General features: G+C 41.1%; 1 protein-coding gene and 1 long non-coding RNA gene across 5 annotated transcripts in view; one reads left to right on the plus strand and one right to left on the minus strand.

The window, feature by feature from the left end:
* The window catches only part of RPP40 (ribonuclease P/MRP subunit p40), a 37,157-nt gene that overhangs the window by 1,711 nt on the left and 16,382 nt on the right, over positions 1-19,064 (plus strand). For 2 of the 4 annotated variants that reach the window (XR_014170166.1, XR_014170167.1), the window contains exons 2-10: positions 1,607-1,751; positions 2,673-2,741; positions 3,360-3,455; positions 4,508-4,633; positions 5,965-6,163; positions 6,861-6,995; positions 7,437-7,658; positions 17,499-17,574; positions 17,733-17,894. Coding sequence is in view for 1 of the 4 variants with exons in the window: in XM_081918294.1 (XP_081774420.1) it covers positions 1,607-1,751; positions 2,673-2,741; positions 3,360-3,455; positions 4,508-4,633; positions 5,965-6,163; positions 6,861-6,995; positions 7,437-7,632 (966 nt within the window). In the remaining 3 variants the exon portion in view is untranslated. Of the gene's footprint in view, positions 1-1,606; positions 1,752-2,672; positions 2,742-3,359; positions 3,456-4,507; positions 4,634-5,964; positions 6,164-6,860; positions 6,996-7,436; positions 8,263-17,498; positions 17,575-17,732; positions 17,895-19,064 lie in introns of those variants that run through there. The other 2 variants (XR_014170168.1, XM_081918294.1) reach the window with 2 other exon arrangements.
* LOC309373846 lies at positions 7,591-10,425 on the minus strand. The gene is made up of 2 exons (XR_014170232.1): positions 9,273-10,425; positions 7,591-8,609 (listed from the first exon to the last, which is right to left on the minus strand). It is a non-coding gene; the product is annotated as an uncharacterized lncRNA (long non-coding RNA).

Genomic DNA, 19,064 nt, shown 5'->3' on the forward strand with positions numbered 1-19,064 from the left:
CTAATAGTTTCAGACAGTATCTTTAACAATGTAGTGTTTATTTAACGTTTCTATCTCATGAGGCACTTAGAACAGCATTTTAAAAACTCAACCCATTCAAGACGGTATTATTTATTCAGTCTCTAACCAACTTACATATAAAATAAAAAATCAACCAGCATGTTATACTAAAGAACAGCGCCAACACACCCATCCAATGAAATTAAAAAGAACAAAACATACAACAGATTAAAAGCCACCAGTGTCAATTTTATTCTGTAACACAATCCAAAATCATGGCTTCAATAAGCACATACTTAAAACAGAATATGGGCCAAACTAGATGTGACACACAGTTGCATGGCTATGAGTTTAAAGATAGCTTCACTCACCACCCTTACATGAGCCTTTTGTTCTAAAAATCAGACATGAGTGGGGTCGAACACATCAGACATGAGTGGGGTCATTTAAACACATCGGCCTATCACATCATATCTAACTTGGCCCTTCGTTTTAAAACCTAAAAGTATCTTGGCACATCACTACGAAGCTACTGTATTATTTAATTTTTTGCTGGTTTCAAGTTTAAAATTCTACTGAGGGTTGTGTAAAGAATAAAATATTCCCTGACAGAATGGTTTAACTGTCTAACAGACATAACACTAAAGGGCTTATGAGACAATGGAGGGAAAAGGGAAAGTATGGATTAAATTAAAGCTTAATACCAACAGTATAATGTATTTAGTACTCACTGCCTTGCAGGATATCTTCAGGAGTGGAGTCCCTTAGCTAGATGGATGGCATCTTGTATGCCTCCTTCTGACAACTGCAGTCAAGCTGGTGCTAAATGTATTGCTTTCCTTTTCTTTGGACAACATCAGGAGGCTGGGAGGATCATGTAGTTTGGGCAGCCTAGGACTTCCATACCCACTGCCCAAGCTTGAACCCCAGAGTGGTCACTTCAGTTCTGCTAACACAGTGAAAACAACAAAGGAGGCAGCAGGTACAAGTTACCAGGCTCTGCAGCCACAGCAGGTGCTGTGATTCTCCAGCAGTTTAACTTCACCCCCAGAGGCACACTCCATTGTCTCTTGAGACGGATGTCAACAACAACAAAAATTATTTAGGCATGTAACGGGGACAATATCAGATGTGGCCTTTTGTATCCAGTCCATATTGCTTGTAGAGCTACAGTTTTCCTCTTGCATGCTTTCCGTGGGGAGGAGGGGATACTTGTGGCCCTACAGATGTTGGAGAACTCCAAACTTCCATCAGTCCCAGATACTTTCTTGCAAACATTTGTAAATGTGTAGAGATAGCTTGTAGCGGTGTTCAGCCCGAACAAGCCTACAAACTATACCTAACACAGGAATGCTGGGAGAATAAAGCAGGATAAATCCTTGTCATCTTGACTTTCTTGGTAGAAGAATTGGTTACAAATGCACAAGTATTTGGGTACTAACTGTTCATAATAGGTTAAAAACACTTATTTGTTTGAGATATTATTTAATATAAAACAGCCAGCATTGTATTAATGTTTATCTGTGGAGCTGTGTAAAAGATATTTTGCAGTCTGTTTATCAATGATCGTAATACCTAATTTATATTCCAAATGTTCTCTGAATAGGTGTCTTTTTTGATCCCTGACTGTGGAGTAGTTCCAGAAGCATTAAAAAATACAGTTGCAGATATTGGGCAGTACTACTTGGTGAAGAATTTGTCGCTTCATGAGTTAGTTACACAGGAATTTATTAGCACATTTGTGAAGAAAGGTAAGAAACCATTGAAATAGATAAGAAAGCATGACTGAAACTCTGTTTCATAGAGGTGGAATGTAATTAATTTAAAGAAAATATTTGGCTCCTGAAGGATTTTTTAAGAGAAGCACCTTAGAAAAATTGGGCGTTATTGTTTGTTTTTGCTTATTGGTGTTTCATTCAGTTGTAACAGCCTCTGCTTACTTTGGCTCTAATATTGTGTCCAATATAATAGTTCCGAGGGTTTTGAGTGCACTGGTGCCTTGTCTTCTGGCTGCAGGAGTTTGTTTTTGTTTTTGTTTTTTTGCTGCAGTATATGTTGAAAGCTAGGTGTTGTAATCCTTGAATGCAGTATTTTCTTGTGAAGTTACTAGAAGTAAAGGTAAAAGATAAAGGACTCCTGGATGGTTAAGTCTAATCAAAGGTGAATATGGGGTGTGGCGCTCATCTCGCTTTCAGGCCAAGGGAGCTGGTGTTTGTCCACAGACAGCTTTCCAGGTCATCTGGCAAGCATGACTAAACTGCTTTTGGTGTATTGGGACACGGTGATGAGTGCCAGAGTGCACGGAAACACCGTTTACCTTCCTGCAACAGCAGTACCTATTTATCTACTTGCACTGATGTGCTTTTGAACTGCTAGGTTTGCAGAAGCTGGGATAGAGCAACGGGAGCTCTCCCCATCACACGGATTCAAACTGCTGACCTTCCAATCGGCAAGCCCAAGAGGCTCAGTGATTTAGACCACAGCCCCACCCATGTCCCTTTACCTTTACATTTTTACTAGAAGTAACATCACAACAAGTAGAAGTGGCATTCCGAGATTAGTTTAACTATTGCAGTTTCTTTGAAGAACATGATACAATAAAAACAAACAAACAAAACTAATAACGACTTTGAAAAAGAAACAATAAACTCTGAAGTCTTTCTGTGTTTTAGGTTCATGTTATGCTCTTACATATAAAACAAGGATTGACCAAGACAATACAGCTGCTCTGCTACCAACAGGTATGATATCATGCTGAAAACAAATAGATACAGCATTTTTTAAATTTTATAATTCTAAAAAGTATCATTCAGTTCAGTTAGACTAGCTAGTGGTCTATAGAAGATGTGTGTCTGTGTGCCCACAGAAGAGAGAGGGGGATGTAATTCATATACTCACCTGGCCCAAATATCATGTTTTTAGGTAGAAAATCTAGTGTGCATGTTTGTACTTCTCAACACACATATAAGAAAATGTGCAACTAAGGTATTCCAGTGCTAGTCTTGATTCACATTGCCTTTTATTCTCTTTCTGAGGTTTAAGGATTGTAAGACTCAGGCCTCAAAGCATATAGACCTATGTGTACAGCCTTCACATCATATTGTATGCCAGTATGCATAGGCAATCCTTTCCCAGGTAAATGTATGAACCACTCCACAGAATGTGTATACGTAACAAGCTGCTTTCCAAAATAGAGTAGAAAATGAGAATCAATGTAGTTGATCCCTGTTATCTTCTGGTAATAACTGTTCACAATTTTAATTCAGTGCTATTAGTTCATTTTGTGTTTGTGTTTTTATTTTGTAGTATGTATTAAGAAGTTGGAAAATATGCTTATTTGCAATTATTTTTGTTTATAGGCAAATTAATTATATCAGTAGACAAGGATACTTATGAAGAGCTTGGACTGCAAGGCCGTCCTTCTCTGTATTCTGGTAAAAAGCCGATGAGATACAGTAAGTACCTATTTATTAGATAACACCTCACTTCTTTCCAGTTCTTGGCTTTCTTATGAATATAGGACATCATACCTTCAGCTTTTGAGGTTTGGAATTTGAGTTGGATTCTGCTTGAATAAACAGATTTGCCCCCTATAGATCAATTTTTCTGATCAAACAAGGGAAATACTTAAAGAAGTAGTTCTCAACGCATGTAGCTCATGCAGATGCATGTGTCTACTTCAATGTGCATCCCTTTTTATATCATAATGCTCAACTTATTGGACAGCCCTCCTAGTGGTGCAGCAATAAAATTGCTAGCTCATTTGCAAAGCTAAGCAGCATCCAGTAGGGTTTCAAGTTGGATGGAAGACCATGTATTGCGTGTGCTGCATTGCAGAGTGTTGGACTAGATGACCCTCGGGGTCCCTTCCAACTCTACAGTTATATGATTCTATGGCTCAGTCTGCCTTTTGATACAGACTAGGATACTTATGCCCATCTTGGGCCAGTAAACGTTCTGTGGAACTAGAGATGAGTTGAGGTCAGTATTCATTACCAGCTTGTTTCAGGGATCCATTCACAGTGCTTCAATGGCATGTACAGTCTGAGATCGATATATATCACAGGGCACATGCTCCTATTCAACACCCCCAGAGTCTCAAAATGTGCTAGTAAGGCCTTGTTGTAGAACCCTTCCTCTAGGGAGGTAAGGTTATTCTCTCCTAGGAGCAGGACTTTTTTTGTTTGGCTTCTGTGGAATGCTCTTCATGAGGAAGTCTGCGTGTCTCCTGGTCTCATTTTGTAGTCAGGTGAAAATACCTTCATTCCATCAGGCATCTGGGGATTAGTGAAGATTCTAAATGTTTTCTTACGGAATATTTTTTGTTTTCTGTTGAAAGGTGGTCTATAAATACTGTAAATAATGAATACCTGGTGTATACTCATTAATGTTTTTTATCGCAATGTTTAGCTTCTTTTTAGAAAGAGTACTTACTTAGTTATCCAGGTAGCATAAGATTTACTAATACTATGTTCACATCAAAATTTATGCTTTCTTCTTTTAATAGTTATTACTGTTGACTTGACTGATTCAACCTTCAGCCCTGATAGTAAGAAATACAAAAGGGTGATCTGGGCCTTGAAAGAAAAAATGCCACTAGAGTTTGATTTCTTGATGGCTTGGCACCAAACAGGTAACAGCACGTTAACCATAAAAGGGAATGGCGGAAGACATACATTATAAATACCCTTCTATTCTAAAGGCTGATTCTGGTGTTTCTACATGTGACCTATAGGTGTCTATACACATTTAAGGTGCATGTAAATGTAATATAGGAAGGGTAACCTGTTTGTCAGGAGAGCCCCTTGTTTGGCAAGACTGCAGACCTTAGTTTGGGCATTGCACGTCTTTTCTAAGAAATGGGGTTTCTTTTATGCAATTGGCTGGAATGCTTAGGCATCGAAAGTAGAACTAAATTTGTGGGAGATGATAGTACATATTAGTCACCAAAAACAATTGATTTTTTTGGTTTTTGAGAAATCAGTAAATGAGGGACTACATATATATATATATATATATAAAATGTACAAAATAATAATGATAATAATAAGCATTATTATACAAATAATCCTTAAAGATTGTGTGGATGGGATAAGGAGTGTAACAACAACAACAATAACAATAATATTTTATTTATACCCCGCCCTCCCCAGGCAAGGCCGGGCTCAGAGCGGCTTACAAGCAATAATAAAAACAAGTTGAATGATTACAACTTAAAAACAAAATTAAAATGCAACATTAAAATATTAAAATAAAATGTAGCCTCATCGCAGGAGGAGAAGGAAAGAAAAAAAGAAACAGAGGGAGGGAATCAAATTGGCTCCAAGCCAAAGGCCAGGCGGAACAACTCTGTCTTACAGGCTCTGCGGAAAGAAATCAGATCCTGTAGGGCCCTGGTCTCATGAGGCAGAGTGTTCCACCAGGCCGGAGCCAGAGTTGAAAAGGCCCTGGCTCTGGTTGAAGCCAATCTAAGTTACTTAGGGCCCGGGACCACTAGGGTGTTGATATTTATGGACCTTGAGGCTCTCCGTGGGTACGAGGGTCCTAGGTCATATTAGAATTATGACCTTGTGCACTTCCTAATTTGCAATTATTTTTCCTGTATTCTTGCATTTTTCTAATTTCATTTTTCAGTTTAAACCTCTAATAATGTTGATCATGCAAATTCCAGCAAAGTGGCACAGTCTGGTTGCGTTCCTAAGTGCTAAATGGATCTGAAAGTATACTTTTTATCCTAAAAGGAATGTGACAACTTGTGGGATTAAGAGGAGGAGGTTGGAAATCTTAGGCTCTGGCATGGCACAGATAAACAGTAGATTTAATTTCGACACTGTATTTCACTAAATCTATCTTTCCAAATTGCATACAATCATAAAAGTGTTTGAATAGTGTGGGGGAAAATGCTCCTTTTAAAGTCTTGTTTCTTTCTTTTTTAACTTTTGGGGTGTGTTGTTTGCATTCAAGGATCAGAAGAATCAAGTTTGATGTCATACTTTTCCAAAAACCAAATACAGGCCCTTCAGCCAAAAATAACATTCAGCACATTAAGAAATGTGCAGTGTCCAGTTCTGGAAAGCAATAAATTGGAAGGAGAGCCAGAAACAGCATGCAGTGCTCAGGAATTATTTGAATGGCTAGGTGCCATTTTCACTCACACTGACTTGTAAGTATCTGTTGCTTGTTGTAAGTATATATATCCGACTATTTTTCTTCAAAAGAAACCCAATTGGCTTAACATCAAACTACACACACACACACACACGTATTAAAAGTAGTAGGAAAAACATCACTATAAAATGGCAAAACCCATCTTTTCAAAATGAAAGAAACAGCCAAGCAAAAGGAGGAGTATCCACAACACAAGACATCCACTTTCAGGCATCTGTTGAAGTCCTTTTTCTGCCAACAGAGCCAAGCCGCTGGTTAAACTTCCCTGCCATTTTAATGATTATTTTCTATTGTTTTTATTGTCTTTTGTGTTTTATTATGCTTGTATAAATTGTTGTACACCGCCTTGATATTTTAAGTGATTTGGTGGTATATAAATATTTTTATAAATAAAAGTTGTTTAGACACTGTAGTGCATAATGTCATTTGGATAGTTATTACCATATCTAGGTTATTAAAAAGTAAGCTGATTTTTTCTGCTGAACATCACTGTTGTCCACAGATCTCAAAGGGCACAATCTACTGACACAATGGGAATTGTACATGATAATTTACTAAATGGATTTTGTCCAGTGAAAGGGGAAATTATTCAGCACTTGGTGATTTAGCTGCATGGTGCACAAGCAGAAGAATTATTTAGCAGTCGGAATGTTAAAATACTAAAAGAGTCTTGCATATGTTCTTTTTTGCAGAGAAAATACATCTTCTAGTTTCTTATCAACATATTCATGTCCTCAACCGAGCACAACAGTAGAACAAGCTTTGTTGTGTACAATAACAGGCTTTATACTTCCAGAGAAGATAATTCATTTGTTTGAACAAATATGGTAAGCAGTTAGCTATACAATCTGTCCTATTTAGCATGTTATAACTACACCTGGAGTTGATCAAATTGAGCCCTAAACACACAACAGCATAAATACCACTGAACTGACTTCTGAATATACATGCATTAGGTTGCACTGCATGTGTGTTCATGCAAAACTGTACACAGTATTATATTTGTTTCAGTGTTTTTCCAATCATTTGATTCACAGCCAATTTCAGGGAGGGGTGCAGGGGGAAGCACAAGCAGAAGTGCTGGTTAGGTGAATCCCTCCCTGTGTGTTAATTTGAACAATCTTATGTACCTACTCTTTATCAATAAGACTTATTTCTCTGTATATATCCATAGGATCAAGCTGTTTGCTTGAACTGCTATGATCTAACTTCTCTTGCAAAGCTTAATATAATTTATAGTTTTGCTTCTCTTTTCTTCCCCACAACAGTTCCTATTTTGAAGAACCAAAGTTGGCTCACTGGATATCTCTCATTGTTCATGGCTTTGCTGACAGCCCTGTTTCCTGGAAAGAAAGTGAACATGGTTTCCTAAAAGGCGGGGAGAATTTATACAACTTCGTAATTTTTAGGAGCTTGGACTACTGGCTTCAAATGGCAGTTGGAGCATATGATGATTGTCCTTAAATAATGACTACTGAAGGCATTCAAAGGTGTTGTATTATTAAATAGACATTTTTGTAAAATTATTAAAAATATATACCCTTTAAAAGGGTAGGTTATCTGGCTTGAAATCAAACACAAAGGTGAAATGATTTTCATCTTAATTATTTTCTTTTAAAAAATTAGTTGTATATTTAAGTGTGTGTGTTTGTAAGGGTTTAAAAAATATAGTTAATGTTTGAGCTTTAAATTTGCAGCCATAAAAAACATTGTGGAATATGTTGGTTTGAAGTTGGTTTAAAATCCTGCTATAAAAACAATGATATGTAAATAAAAACATTTATTCTACCTTTTGGAGAAAAATGTTTTGAATTTACGTAAGAAGTTGCAGAAGCAACAATTATTAGACTTTGCTCTTACCAAGATGGCAGCTAGTAGGAAGGATTGTACCAGTTCCTAGAGCCAGCATATCGGTACAACTAGAACCCTTGCCTTATCAGAGACACCCATCTCAATCCCTTTTCCTAGCCCCTTGTGCTGCACAGCTGTGCTGTCTTTTTTATTGGGCTGTGTGTGTGTGAATCTGTGTGTGTGAATTCTAATTACAACACAATACCATTGGAAATTACTAAGAATAAAATGACATTTATATAATGGGAGGCTACTTTGCAACGTGTCTGCTGCCTGTGTCATGGGAACCATTTTTTTAATTTCCCGTGATCCAATGAAATGACTGCAGTAAAACACAGCTGAACTTACTGGATGAAGAATTGGGAGTTTACCAGCAACTGTGATAGTTGGGTGAAGATCTGGTAAACAGCATTACTACTATAATGGAAATGGTTGCTAGGACAAGATCTTGTTTGGTGGCATCTGACACTCTGACGGTAAACTCCTGTGAGTAGAAAGGTAAAACTGATGCTTTCTAGGTTTACCAAATTGTGACCTATTCCCAGTGCCTCTTGTTATAATAATTTCAGGTCAGCAAGATTATCAGGTGCCTCAAGTCCCTATTCAATCTTGCGCCATCTTGTCTGTTAGGAAGCAGAACTAGAGTCCTTTAATTTAATACTTACAGGTTCCTTTTATATCATAGCTCTTACAAGGTGATCATAAAATGTTAAATACATTTAAAACATGATATTCTAGACATTAACTTCCGAACAGTGGCATGCTGCACCAGTAGAGTTGGGTTCTCCTAGAATAATGCATTGCTGTTCTTGAGCTTTGACTCAACAGGTCAGAATCTGGCAACTTCCATGGTATTTCACAGCATACTCAGAAGCAAATACTGAATTGGGTAGAGAACATGCAGACTGCATAGTTCGAAAGTGATTTATCTTCGACATGACAACTTGCAAATTACTTCTATCATATAAAGTAAAATAAATAGGACTAATGCAACAAACTATAGTAGATAAACTCACTGTAGCATAATAAGTTGAGCCTGTTAAGATCAAAGGAACTGCAGTTGCCTTAAAGACAGCCTTTTCTCTAATTGCTTTGCTGAGATCTTGGTCCTTGCTTCTCAGTAAAGTTCAAAGCCAGACAGGAAGGAAGTGAGCTCAGTTGTGGAAAGGGGTAGGTGTAATATACTTAATGAAAACCTTACAAGAATGAAAATCTAGACCAGGGGGATTGTGACCTTATCCAATTTGTTTGACATGAATTCAGCAAAAAAATAATTTTACTCTGCATTTTGCAACAGATTACAGAAGCAAAATATTATGACCAGAAATTATTACAACATCTCTTGGCATTGTTAAAAAAAGTGGTAAGGGGGGCTCATGATGCTATATGCTGGCAATCCTAGGAGCATCATTGCTCTGTAAATAATCGTTGTTGTTGTTTTTGGCAGAGGGGAGCATGTTTTGGAAATCCTTGCTTGACATCATTTTGTTTGTTTTAAACATTATTAACCAGAGTATTTTTTTAGTTGGCATATTGACCTTTCAGACAGTCTGAGCTTCAGCTTTGAGCTAGTTCAGAGTCTCAGCAAGTAGGCTGAGCATGTAACATTATACAGCAATAAGATTCAGGTGCATGCACCCTCTCATATCACATATAAAATCTTCAGTTTGGATCAGAACCTCTTCACATGTTCATTATTGGATGAAGAGGTGATAGTCCCACTTGTGCAAGAGCATTGAGAACAGTTATGTGTGCAAATGCAGATGGAGTTAACATGAAAAGATGCAATGAATGGGAAGAGGATATATCTGCTGAAGATTTGCTTCCACATACAGATATCTGTGAACTGGCCTTTTACTACATGCACCCAACATGCTTGTTTTGCTATTCACAAATGTATGAAAATATGCTATTAATTTCTTATAGCAACTTTTTTGGTCATATTAAAAAACAACAAGCCCCAAACTCCAGAGTTTTATTTATTTTAAAATCTCATATTCTTACGTTATGGCTGTGCATGGAGAAACAATCATACAGTCCTCTGCCCCATCTGCTTCAAATCTAGACAGTTTGACACCATATCAGTTCAGCTGTAATCAGTAGCAGATAAACAACCATACTTTTCCGTCTCCCAGCTAAATAGCAAGAGTGGGGACTTAGAAAGCTATGCTTAGGTGGCTTAAATATTATTGTAATAGAGATTCAGAGGTGTTCTCTAGCTTCCACCTAGAGCAGGCATAATGTCTTATAAAATAACCTGAGTTCTTATTTTAGAATAAAAACACTTGACTCCTAGAGCCTCCAACTACAGCTGGCCATCTTAACAAGAGCAAGGATTCTGCTGAACACAGTGCTCCTGGGTAGCAGGAAGCAAATTATAGCATTCTGCACTCTCCAGTACTGTTTGCATGCACTTTACAACATTTTTAAAAAAAGAATATATATCATCTGATACAATCAGTTGTTAATTTTCAGTTACCCCTTTAGATTATAATGCCTTAATTACTATATATTCTCTAACGGCATAGTGATTCAGCTAGAATTTAGGGCCACTTCATGCATCAGATTTTTTCCTAGGATGCATGTGGTGAAAAAGCTACGTGAGAATGTGTTCTTGATAAAATTACTGTCAGTTTAAATGACAGCAGTGTAGGATATGGTCTTTTGTGAAGTGGTCCTAACAAGAAAGTGCATTTAGGAACCAATTCTTATTCCAGTCAGCTTTCACAAAAGACTGCAATTTCCAAATTACCATTCCGATACAGAGCATTAAATGGGGTACTGTGGAATCCATGACATGGACATGCAGCCTGTATACAGTTCTATCCCACCAAGATTTACGACATGTTTACACCAAGCTGACACTACAGAACAAGCGCACATACACATTCAATTACAGGCACTTCTTAAAGAGGTGGCATTCTTGCACACACCCTTCCCATTTGCTGTGGTAGGATAGGGTGTGCAGACTTTCCATGAATGCAGTTCCAGTTCTCTTCTTAGAAGTTTGGTATTCATGGAACTGTCATGGAGCAAACTGATGAGAAAAATAGTATTTGTGTATCTCTAGTCTCTGCCTACCTGTACAGCAGGATTATGTAGAATAGATAGTGACTGATCAAAGAAAAGTATGCCTATCTGGTCCAGTTGAAATGCTGCAATAGACACGAAAAATATATATTATTTATTCTATTTTCACTATTAATTTTCACTATTACGGGGTGAGCTCCCGTTGCTCGGTCCCTGCTCCTGCCAACCTAGCAGTTCGAAAGCACGTCAAAGTGCAAGTAGATCAATAGATACCGCTCCGGTGGGAAGGTAAATGGCGTTTCTGTGCGCTGCTCTGGTTCGCCAGAAGCAGCTTAGTCATGCTGGCCACATGACTTGGAAGCTGTACGCCGGCTCCCTTGTCCAATAAAGCGAGATGAGTGCTGCAACCCCAGAGTCAGTCATGACTGGACCTAATGGTCAGGGGTCCCTTTACCCTTTACCTTTATAATTAATTTAATTTATATACTGCCCTTTATCTGAAGATCCCAGGGCGGAATACCATATTAAAAGCATAATTTACATATTTCACAATATTTTTTGTTGCTATGGCCGACGGCTGATGCAAATAAAGTTTCATTCATTCATAATTTACATAGTGTAATGATAGAAGACAATAAAACAGTCACAGAAAAAAATCATTAACAGCCACTCCACACAAACTTTAAAAACCATAGGTAGTTTGATGGCTAAAAGCCTGGGTAAAGAGGAATGCTTTCCCCTGGTGCCTAAAGACATGTAATATTGGCTCCAGGAGAGCCTTTCTGGGAAGAGCATTCCAGTGCCACCACAGAAAAGGCCTGTTCTAGTGTTGTCACCCTCTGAACCTCTTGGAGCAGGAATGCAGAGAAGAGCCTTGGATGACAAGCACAGGGTCCGGGGTCAGTTTGAATGGGGAGAGGTGGTCCTTAAGGTGGTCCTGAGCCATGTAAAGCTTTATAGGTCAGCACCAGCACTTTGAATTAGGCTTGGAAACTCATTGGCAGCTAGTGTTGTCGGGCCAGGATTAGTGTTACAGACTCAACTCGTCTTGCCCCAGTGAGCAACCTGGCCGTCAAATTTTGCACTATCTGAAGTTTTTGAACCATCTTCCGAGACAGCCCCACATATAATACATTGCAGTACTCTATGCAGGAAACCATGGATGACATCATCATGTTTAAAACTGGTTGCCTAAGTGTACAGTGTTAACACATGACCATGACATACCCCCACACCATAGATCCGTGATTTGCTAATGCTTACATACTTATATGCTAGCAATTTGTTTCAGATGTGATGCTGTCTATGCTATCCCTGCATGGATCATGGATCATTTATTTTATGTGCCCAATGTCACATTTGAATTGCTGCATAATTATTTTTGCCTTTTTTCTGGGTGGTGATACAAAATAAGTCACACTAAAAATATTCAGGAACGAAGGCAGCATAGACAGGTGGAGCTGAACACATTTCTGGCAGAGCTCCACAGAAGGCAGTGGAGCTCTACAAGATTGGAATTTGCTCCATTTTAATCTTCACAGCTGTTTGCTGTCTCTCTTGAGGAGGAAAACACACACCGCACATCCATTAAAAAAAATTAAATCCGCCCCCAAACTAAGAAAGATGCCAGCAAAGTAAATGTTTACACCTTTTCTTCATATTTATGGAGATTTAATCCAAATCATTCCACTGCACATTTTAAAAAAGTTTTATTTAAACAGGAGAGGTAGAACTAAAGGACAAAAAGAAATACACAGAATAGGATTACTGTAAACATGTTAAAGCAGCTCAGCTTTTACTGAGAAGATGTATACTTCTCAATATAAGTCCACTTAGCCGTTCTTTTGGATTGCCATGAGAAAATGAAACCATTCACTTAAGAAAAACTGATGCTAGCTTAAATTGCTCAATCCTCGTAATAGTGACAGTAGCCTTATCTAGTGAGCTCAACCAATTTATGTTTTAAAATAGCCGTAAGACAACCTTATAGCATCTATAGCAGATCTGTGAGCGACCATGTAAATAAACAGAAGAGATACTGAGTGCTTAATCTAAGGGAGGCTTAAATTGAAAAAGGCTCAAGGCATGTGGATCTGAAAGCATTTTGGGGGATTTAAATTATGGATTAGATACATAACATCATACTTCTGAAAGCCTCATCATGGTCTGAAACACTGCTTTATGTCTTCTGAACACAATGCCAACTGTGCACTGAATCTGGCACCTGCTGTTGTAATTAGCTTTTCTGGAATGGTTTGTAACACGCTCTGGCCAAAGGCTTCTCTCTCCTTCCTTCCCCCTCTCCACCCCCTCCTGGGCTGCTGTGGTGGCAAAATCCAACACTCTTCCTTTTGCAGTTCTCCATCTATTGATCCTTTTCTACTAACTGTCAGCAGCATAAGACAATATTTTCAGGTGATGAAACCCAATTTTGGTCTATTAAAAAAGAGCCAAGAAGGCTTTCTACAAGCAATAAGAGTCAACAGAAGTGAATAGTGGGTACTAAATTAAACGAAGGAAGAAGCTTCTGAAATAAAAAATGGAAGCACTGTCAAAATATAGGCTTTGATATGAAATGGAGTTGGCTGGAGCTCACTCATCTGTGTAGGTAGTTTGGAGATGAATTGCATATATCTATGCATTTTTTCCCAAGTAGAAAGTTGAATTTACAATTCTCCAAAGCAGAAGAATCCAATAGTTTAAGTTCATATTTGTTTCATTTTGAACTGGAAAGGCCATCCAGATTTTTCCAGTGCATTGTTCTTATGTAGAATAAATGTTGTGACCTAACAATTTTTGCTGAAACAACCATAAACCTTTACAAAATGTGTTTTAGAGAAATGCACACAGCCTTGCACACAGCCCTGAATTTATTGTTGCCATTAAGTGCCATCATGATATTCTAAGAACAGTGTGTGCCTTCAGGCAATTTTAGCTCTTAAAAGAAATACATTATCAGTTGCCACAACTCAATGGCTTGCTAGGGTCTTGCATCTTCTGAAAGAACACAAGACCTTTCATATGAAGTGTTTTAATTCTGTGGTTATTTTAATTCACTATATATTTTGGAAAGTTGTTTGCCTCCTCTCTGTGCATTAACCAAATTTTGCATGATGGTTCCTGAGATCAAGGAGTGGGCTTTCTTCTGTTTAGATACAATTGGACACCATTTTGAATCAATATGGGAAACTAGACCTTTCAAAACCACTGATTTTCACTACTGATTTCAAAACTCCACTGATTTTTTTTTCTTTTTTGGGGGGTGGGGAGTGCGTTCTTAGAATTCCCAAGTAATAGCAGGTATGAGGCTGCTAGATCACAATATTTTATCTTATAAAAATATGTAGTCCGCATTGGGGATGCTCAAGCTATGTTGTTAAACATCATTCAGGACATTGTGGTATGAAACGGAATGGCTTGGTCTGATGCAGGATCGCTTTCCTTGTGTTCCCTTTAAGCAACTTAATTTTACTACAGCAATTAAAATATATTTCCTGAAAATGTCATCATGTAAAAACCTGAAGAAATGAAACTGAATTATTTTTGAAAAAAATAGTCCAAAGCCCTTGGTGAAATGTCTGTTTCCAAAAGTGACCATGGACTGTTGATTTCTTCAAATCACTTTCTAACTCCCAAAGTGAAATATTGTAACTTGCTTGTCAATTGAGTTGATGCAGTGATTTTGGTTCTCATGGGCTTCTAGCCAGACAAGCCTTAGAACCGACAATTACTGCTATCCCGGGAAATACAGAAACAATTATTCATTTTATGTTCCTTCAAGAATCCCTCTATTTTATTGTCAGAGGTCTGAAGGTCTTCCTCTGTGTCAATAAGATATCAGGAGGAGCATATGTTGTCCTGTTGATGATAGTGTTTTAGATAGTGTTGTAATGGCAGTGTACAGCGGTACCTCGGTTTAAGAACAGTCCAGTTTAAGAGTGATTTGGTTTATAAACGCCACAAAACTGGAAATAGTGTCTTGGTTTGAGAACTTTACCTCGGTCTTATAACCTCGGTGGAAGGGCACCGGCAGCGGGAGGCCTTATTAGGGAAAGCTGCCTCGGTTTAAGAATGGTTTTGGTTTAAGAACAGACTTCTGGAATGGATTAAGTTTGTAAACCGAGCTATCACTGTATTCTTAAACACACTTAATAGCAACTAATGTTACTTCTGAGTAAAATGTGCTTAGGAGCACAGCCAAATTTTAAAAACATCCTCATGTGCCCTTCACCAATGTACCGTATTTTTCGCACCATAGGACGCACTTTTTCCCTCCTAAAAAGCAAGGGAAAATGTGTGTGCGTCCTATGGAGCGAATGCAGGCTTTCGCTGAAGCCTGGAGAGCGAGAGGGGTCGGTGCGCACCGACCCCTCTCGCTCTCCAGGCTTCACGAAGCTATCCGCTAGGAGTGGGAGACCCAGCTCTCCCACCGCTAGCGGAGCGCTGCATTAATCCCGAAGCTTGGGGCGTGCGGAGCTCAGCGCGCCCCAAGCTTCTGGGTGCCGGCAAGGTCTCCGCTAGCCCTGGGAGAGCCCCGCGACGTCGCGCGGCTCTCCCAGGGCTAGCGGACCACTGCGCTAATCCAGAAGCTTGGGGCGTGCGGAGCTCAGCGCGCCCCAAGCTTCTGGGTGCCGGCAAGGTCTCCGCTAGCCCTGGGAGAGCCCCGCGACGTCGCGCGGCTCTCCCAGGGCTAGCGGACCACTGCGCTAATCCAGAAGCTTGGGGCGTGCGGAGCTCAGCGCGCCCCAAGCTTCTGGGTGCCGGCAAGGTCTCCGCTAGCCCTGGGAGAGCCCCGCGACGTCGCGCGGCTCTCCCAGGGCTAGCGGACCACTGCGCTAATCCAGAAGCTTGGGGCGTGCGGAGCTCAGCGCGCCCCAAGCTTCTGGGTGCCGGCAAGGTCTCTGCTAGCCCTGGGAGAGCCCCGCGACGTCGCGCGGCTCTCCCAGGGCTAGCAGACCACTGCGCTAATCCAGAAGCTTGGGGCGTGCGGAGCTCAGCGCGCCCCAAGCTTCTGGGTGCCGGCAAGGTCTCCGCTAGCCCTGGGAGAGCCCCGCGACGTCGCAAGGAGCTCCCCGCAAGGCTCCCCACGCTGCGGATAGCAGCCTGCCGCCCGGCGCGAGGGGCGCCCTGAAGCAGAGCGCCCCTCGCGCCGGGCAGACATCTGCAGCGTGCAGAGCCCTGCAGCAGTTCCTCACAGGGCTCCCCACGCTGCGGATAGCAGCCTGCTTCCCGGAGCGTCGGGTGCCCTGAAAGCAGAGCGCCTGGCGCTTCGGGAACACATCCGCTGCGTGGAGAGCCTTGCAGGAGTTCCCCGCAAGGCTCCCCAAGCTGCGGATAGCAGCCTGCCGCCCGGCGCGAGGGGCGCCCTGAAGCAGAGCGCCCCTCGCGCCGGGCAGACATCTGCAGCGTGCAGAGCCCTGCAGCAGTTCCTCACAGGGCTCCCCACGCTGCGGATAGCAGCCTGCTTCCCGGAGCGTCGGGCGCCCTGAAAGCAGAGCGCCTGGCGCTTCGGGAACACATCCGCTGCGTGGAGAGCCTTGCAGGAGTTCCCCGCAAGGCTCCCCAAGCTGCGGATAGCAGCCTGCCGCCCGGCGGGTGGGGCGCCCTAAAGCAGAGCGCCCCTCACGCCAGGCATACATCCGCAGCGTGGGGAGCCCTGCAGCAGTTCCCCGCAAGGCTCCCCAAGCTGCGGATAGCAGCCTGCCGCCCGGCGGGTGGGGCGCCCTGAAGCAGAGCGCCCCGCGCGCTAGGCAGACATCAGCCAGCCCCACAAGCTCGGGGGACAGCAGGGAGGCGCAGCGCCACTATCCCGCTGTTCCTCGACCTGGTTCGGTTTCCCTGACCTGCTTTTGGGGGGGAAATAAAGGGAAAAATTTTTTCCTTTATTTCCCCCCAAAAAAACTAGGCGCGTCCTATGGTCCGGTGCGTCCAATCGTGCGAAAAATACGGTATGTATCTACAACAGAAGACTGATTCACCCTGATCCATGAGTGCCCAGGGAACCTCTCCCATTATTTCCTGAGCAAATTATCAGAACTGCCAATTCAGAAGAGCACACAAAGTTAACACATGGCAGCATATTACATATATAATTGGGGAGGTATGTATGCGAGGCAACTGGATGCCCAGTCAGCTGAACTGAGTAATTTCCTTGAGTTACACTTCCTTGGAGTAGAGGTCATTGGCATGGGCATCTCCAGGAATTTTTCCTGCAAATTTAAACACCAAAAGGTAGCCCTTGCCGCCCCCATGCCCCATAGATGCCCATGGTCACAGGTGGGGTTTCTGTGATACAAGCTTTATTTGCATGTATACACAGCCAGAACATGAAAGCAGCTTCACCTCATTAACTTTCCAACATGTCCTGCTCACCCACTAGGTTCCTAGGGCCATAGCTGTCTCTTTCAGACCTAGTTTCAAGAACGGTAGTCTTTTTTGTTATCTTTCAGACACAGACACATTGATTACATCTCCAGCAACGGCAGGAGGGAAGAAAGACATGCACCCTTCCACATGGAGCCCCAGGTATTTTGTTTCCGTGGCAACACTTCACCTGTACTTGGTCATCACTTTAGTTGTGCAAAGACAGGTTGTCTTTTAGCGATCCATGATGACTGGGGTGGGGGGATATCAACTAGAGCCTTGATTTCTCTTCTGTCCTCCCTCCCACCCCACCCCCCCAGCAAAAAAAAATGGTGGTTGTAGCAACTGTGGTTCTGACACAGCAGATTACAAAATGGAAGCATTAACCTTCAAAACAGCGTGAGGATAGAGGGGGGAGCCATGTATCATTCCTTTATTCAACATGATTCAGTCCCTCTACTCCTTAATCGGTGGAACAAAGAGTAAGTAAAATCTAAAAAATTCTACTTGGGGTGGGGGTGGGGGTTAAGATCTGTAAATCTTCCAAGTTTTACTGTGGCTCTGTTCATTTAAATGGAGATTGTGCAACATCAGTATCTGGAGGATTGTGTCCATAGAAAATAGCAAGCTACGTTACGTCTGGATGTTTTTAAAGCTGCTTGGATCTCCATTCTCCATATAATGTGTAATGACTCTTGAGTGAATAGAAGCTACCCCCATTGCTAAGAGTACCAGAGCTTTTAGAGCAGAGTACTTGCATTTACCCATGGAGGGCTCCTAAGAGAAGTCACACCTCTTCAAAAGGTAAAATATGAACCACACTCTTGGCTTCTTTGTAAAAATGAAGAATCAAATGGCTTATTGTTGTGTCTCAGTTCACAGCTAGAACACAAATGGCTTTGAATTAACCCCTTATTGGGGCAGCATTGATTGTGAAAGTGCCCTTCTTCAGATTTGCAGCAATGTTGCATGTTCAGGATTAAGGTTTAGTTCAAATTAACTTTTTATTGCCAAATGTCATATGTGGTCTTAGACACAAGTGTCTATAAAGCTCATACTTACTCATTTGCAGATAGCTCATACGTCACTCCCTGAAAACCATAGGCATTGTAAATTATTAGCTGAGGCCAAAGGTCAGTCTAAGGCATGTGTGTAATCTTTGCAGGGCTGTAACTCTAATGCTGCATAAAGCAAATCATACAGCAAGTTCTTAAAGAGCATTTGAGACATTCTGCTATGTCAGTTTTCAAGTGAGAGGTCATATTGCATTAATTTGCATTTTCCCTTCTCCTTTGAAAATGGGCAAGGGAATCAATCTGACATTCAAATGTGAAACCTAGAAGTGTGCCCTAAACAAATCTGCCAGGCTTCATTCCAGAATCTCTGGTGACCAGTGGAATCAAAACATTTACAAGGTGAGAAATAAACCAACTTGCTCACTTTGGTCGGTTAGCTAGAAATGACACCAGCGCTATACAGTGTGTGTTACCCTTTAGATTGAGGGAAAATATAGTACGTAGTGATTTTTTGTTGTTCCCTTTTGCATGAGTGGGTGAAAGACACAAAAAGTTACAAAATAATTTGACCAATTAACATATTACATTAATTTGCCAGTTGCCCCGTGCCTGCAAGGGGAAAGGGCACTCAGGCCC

The sequence above is a fragment of the Podarcis melisellensis genome, assembly GCF_964234715.1.
Source record: "Podarcis melisellensis genome assembly, chromosome: 7".
Lineage (NCBI taxonomy): Eukaryota > Metazoa > Chordata > Lepidosauria > Squamata > Lacertidae > Podarcis > Podarcis melisellensis.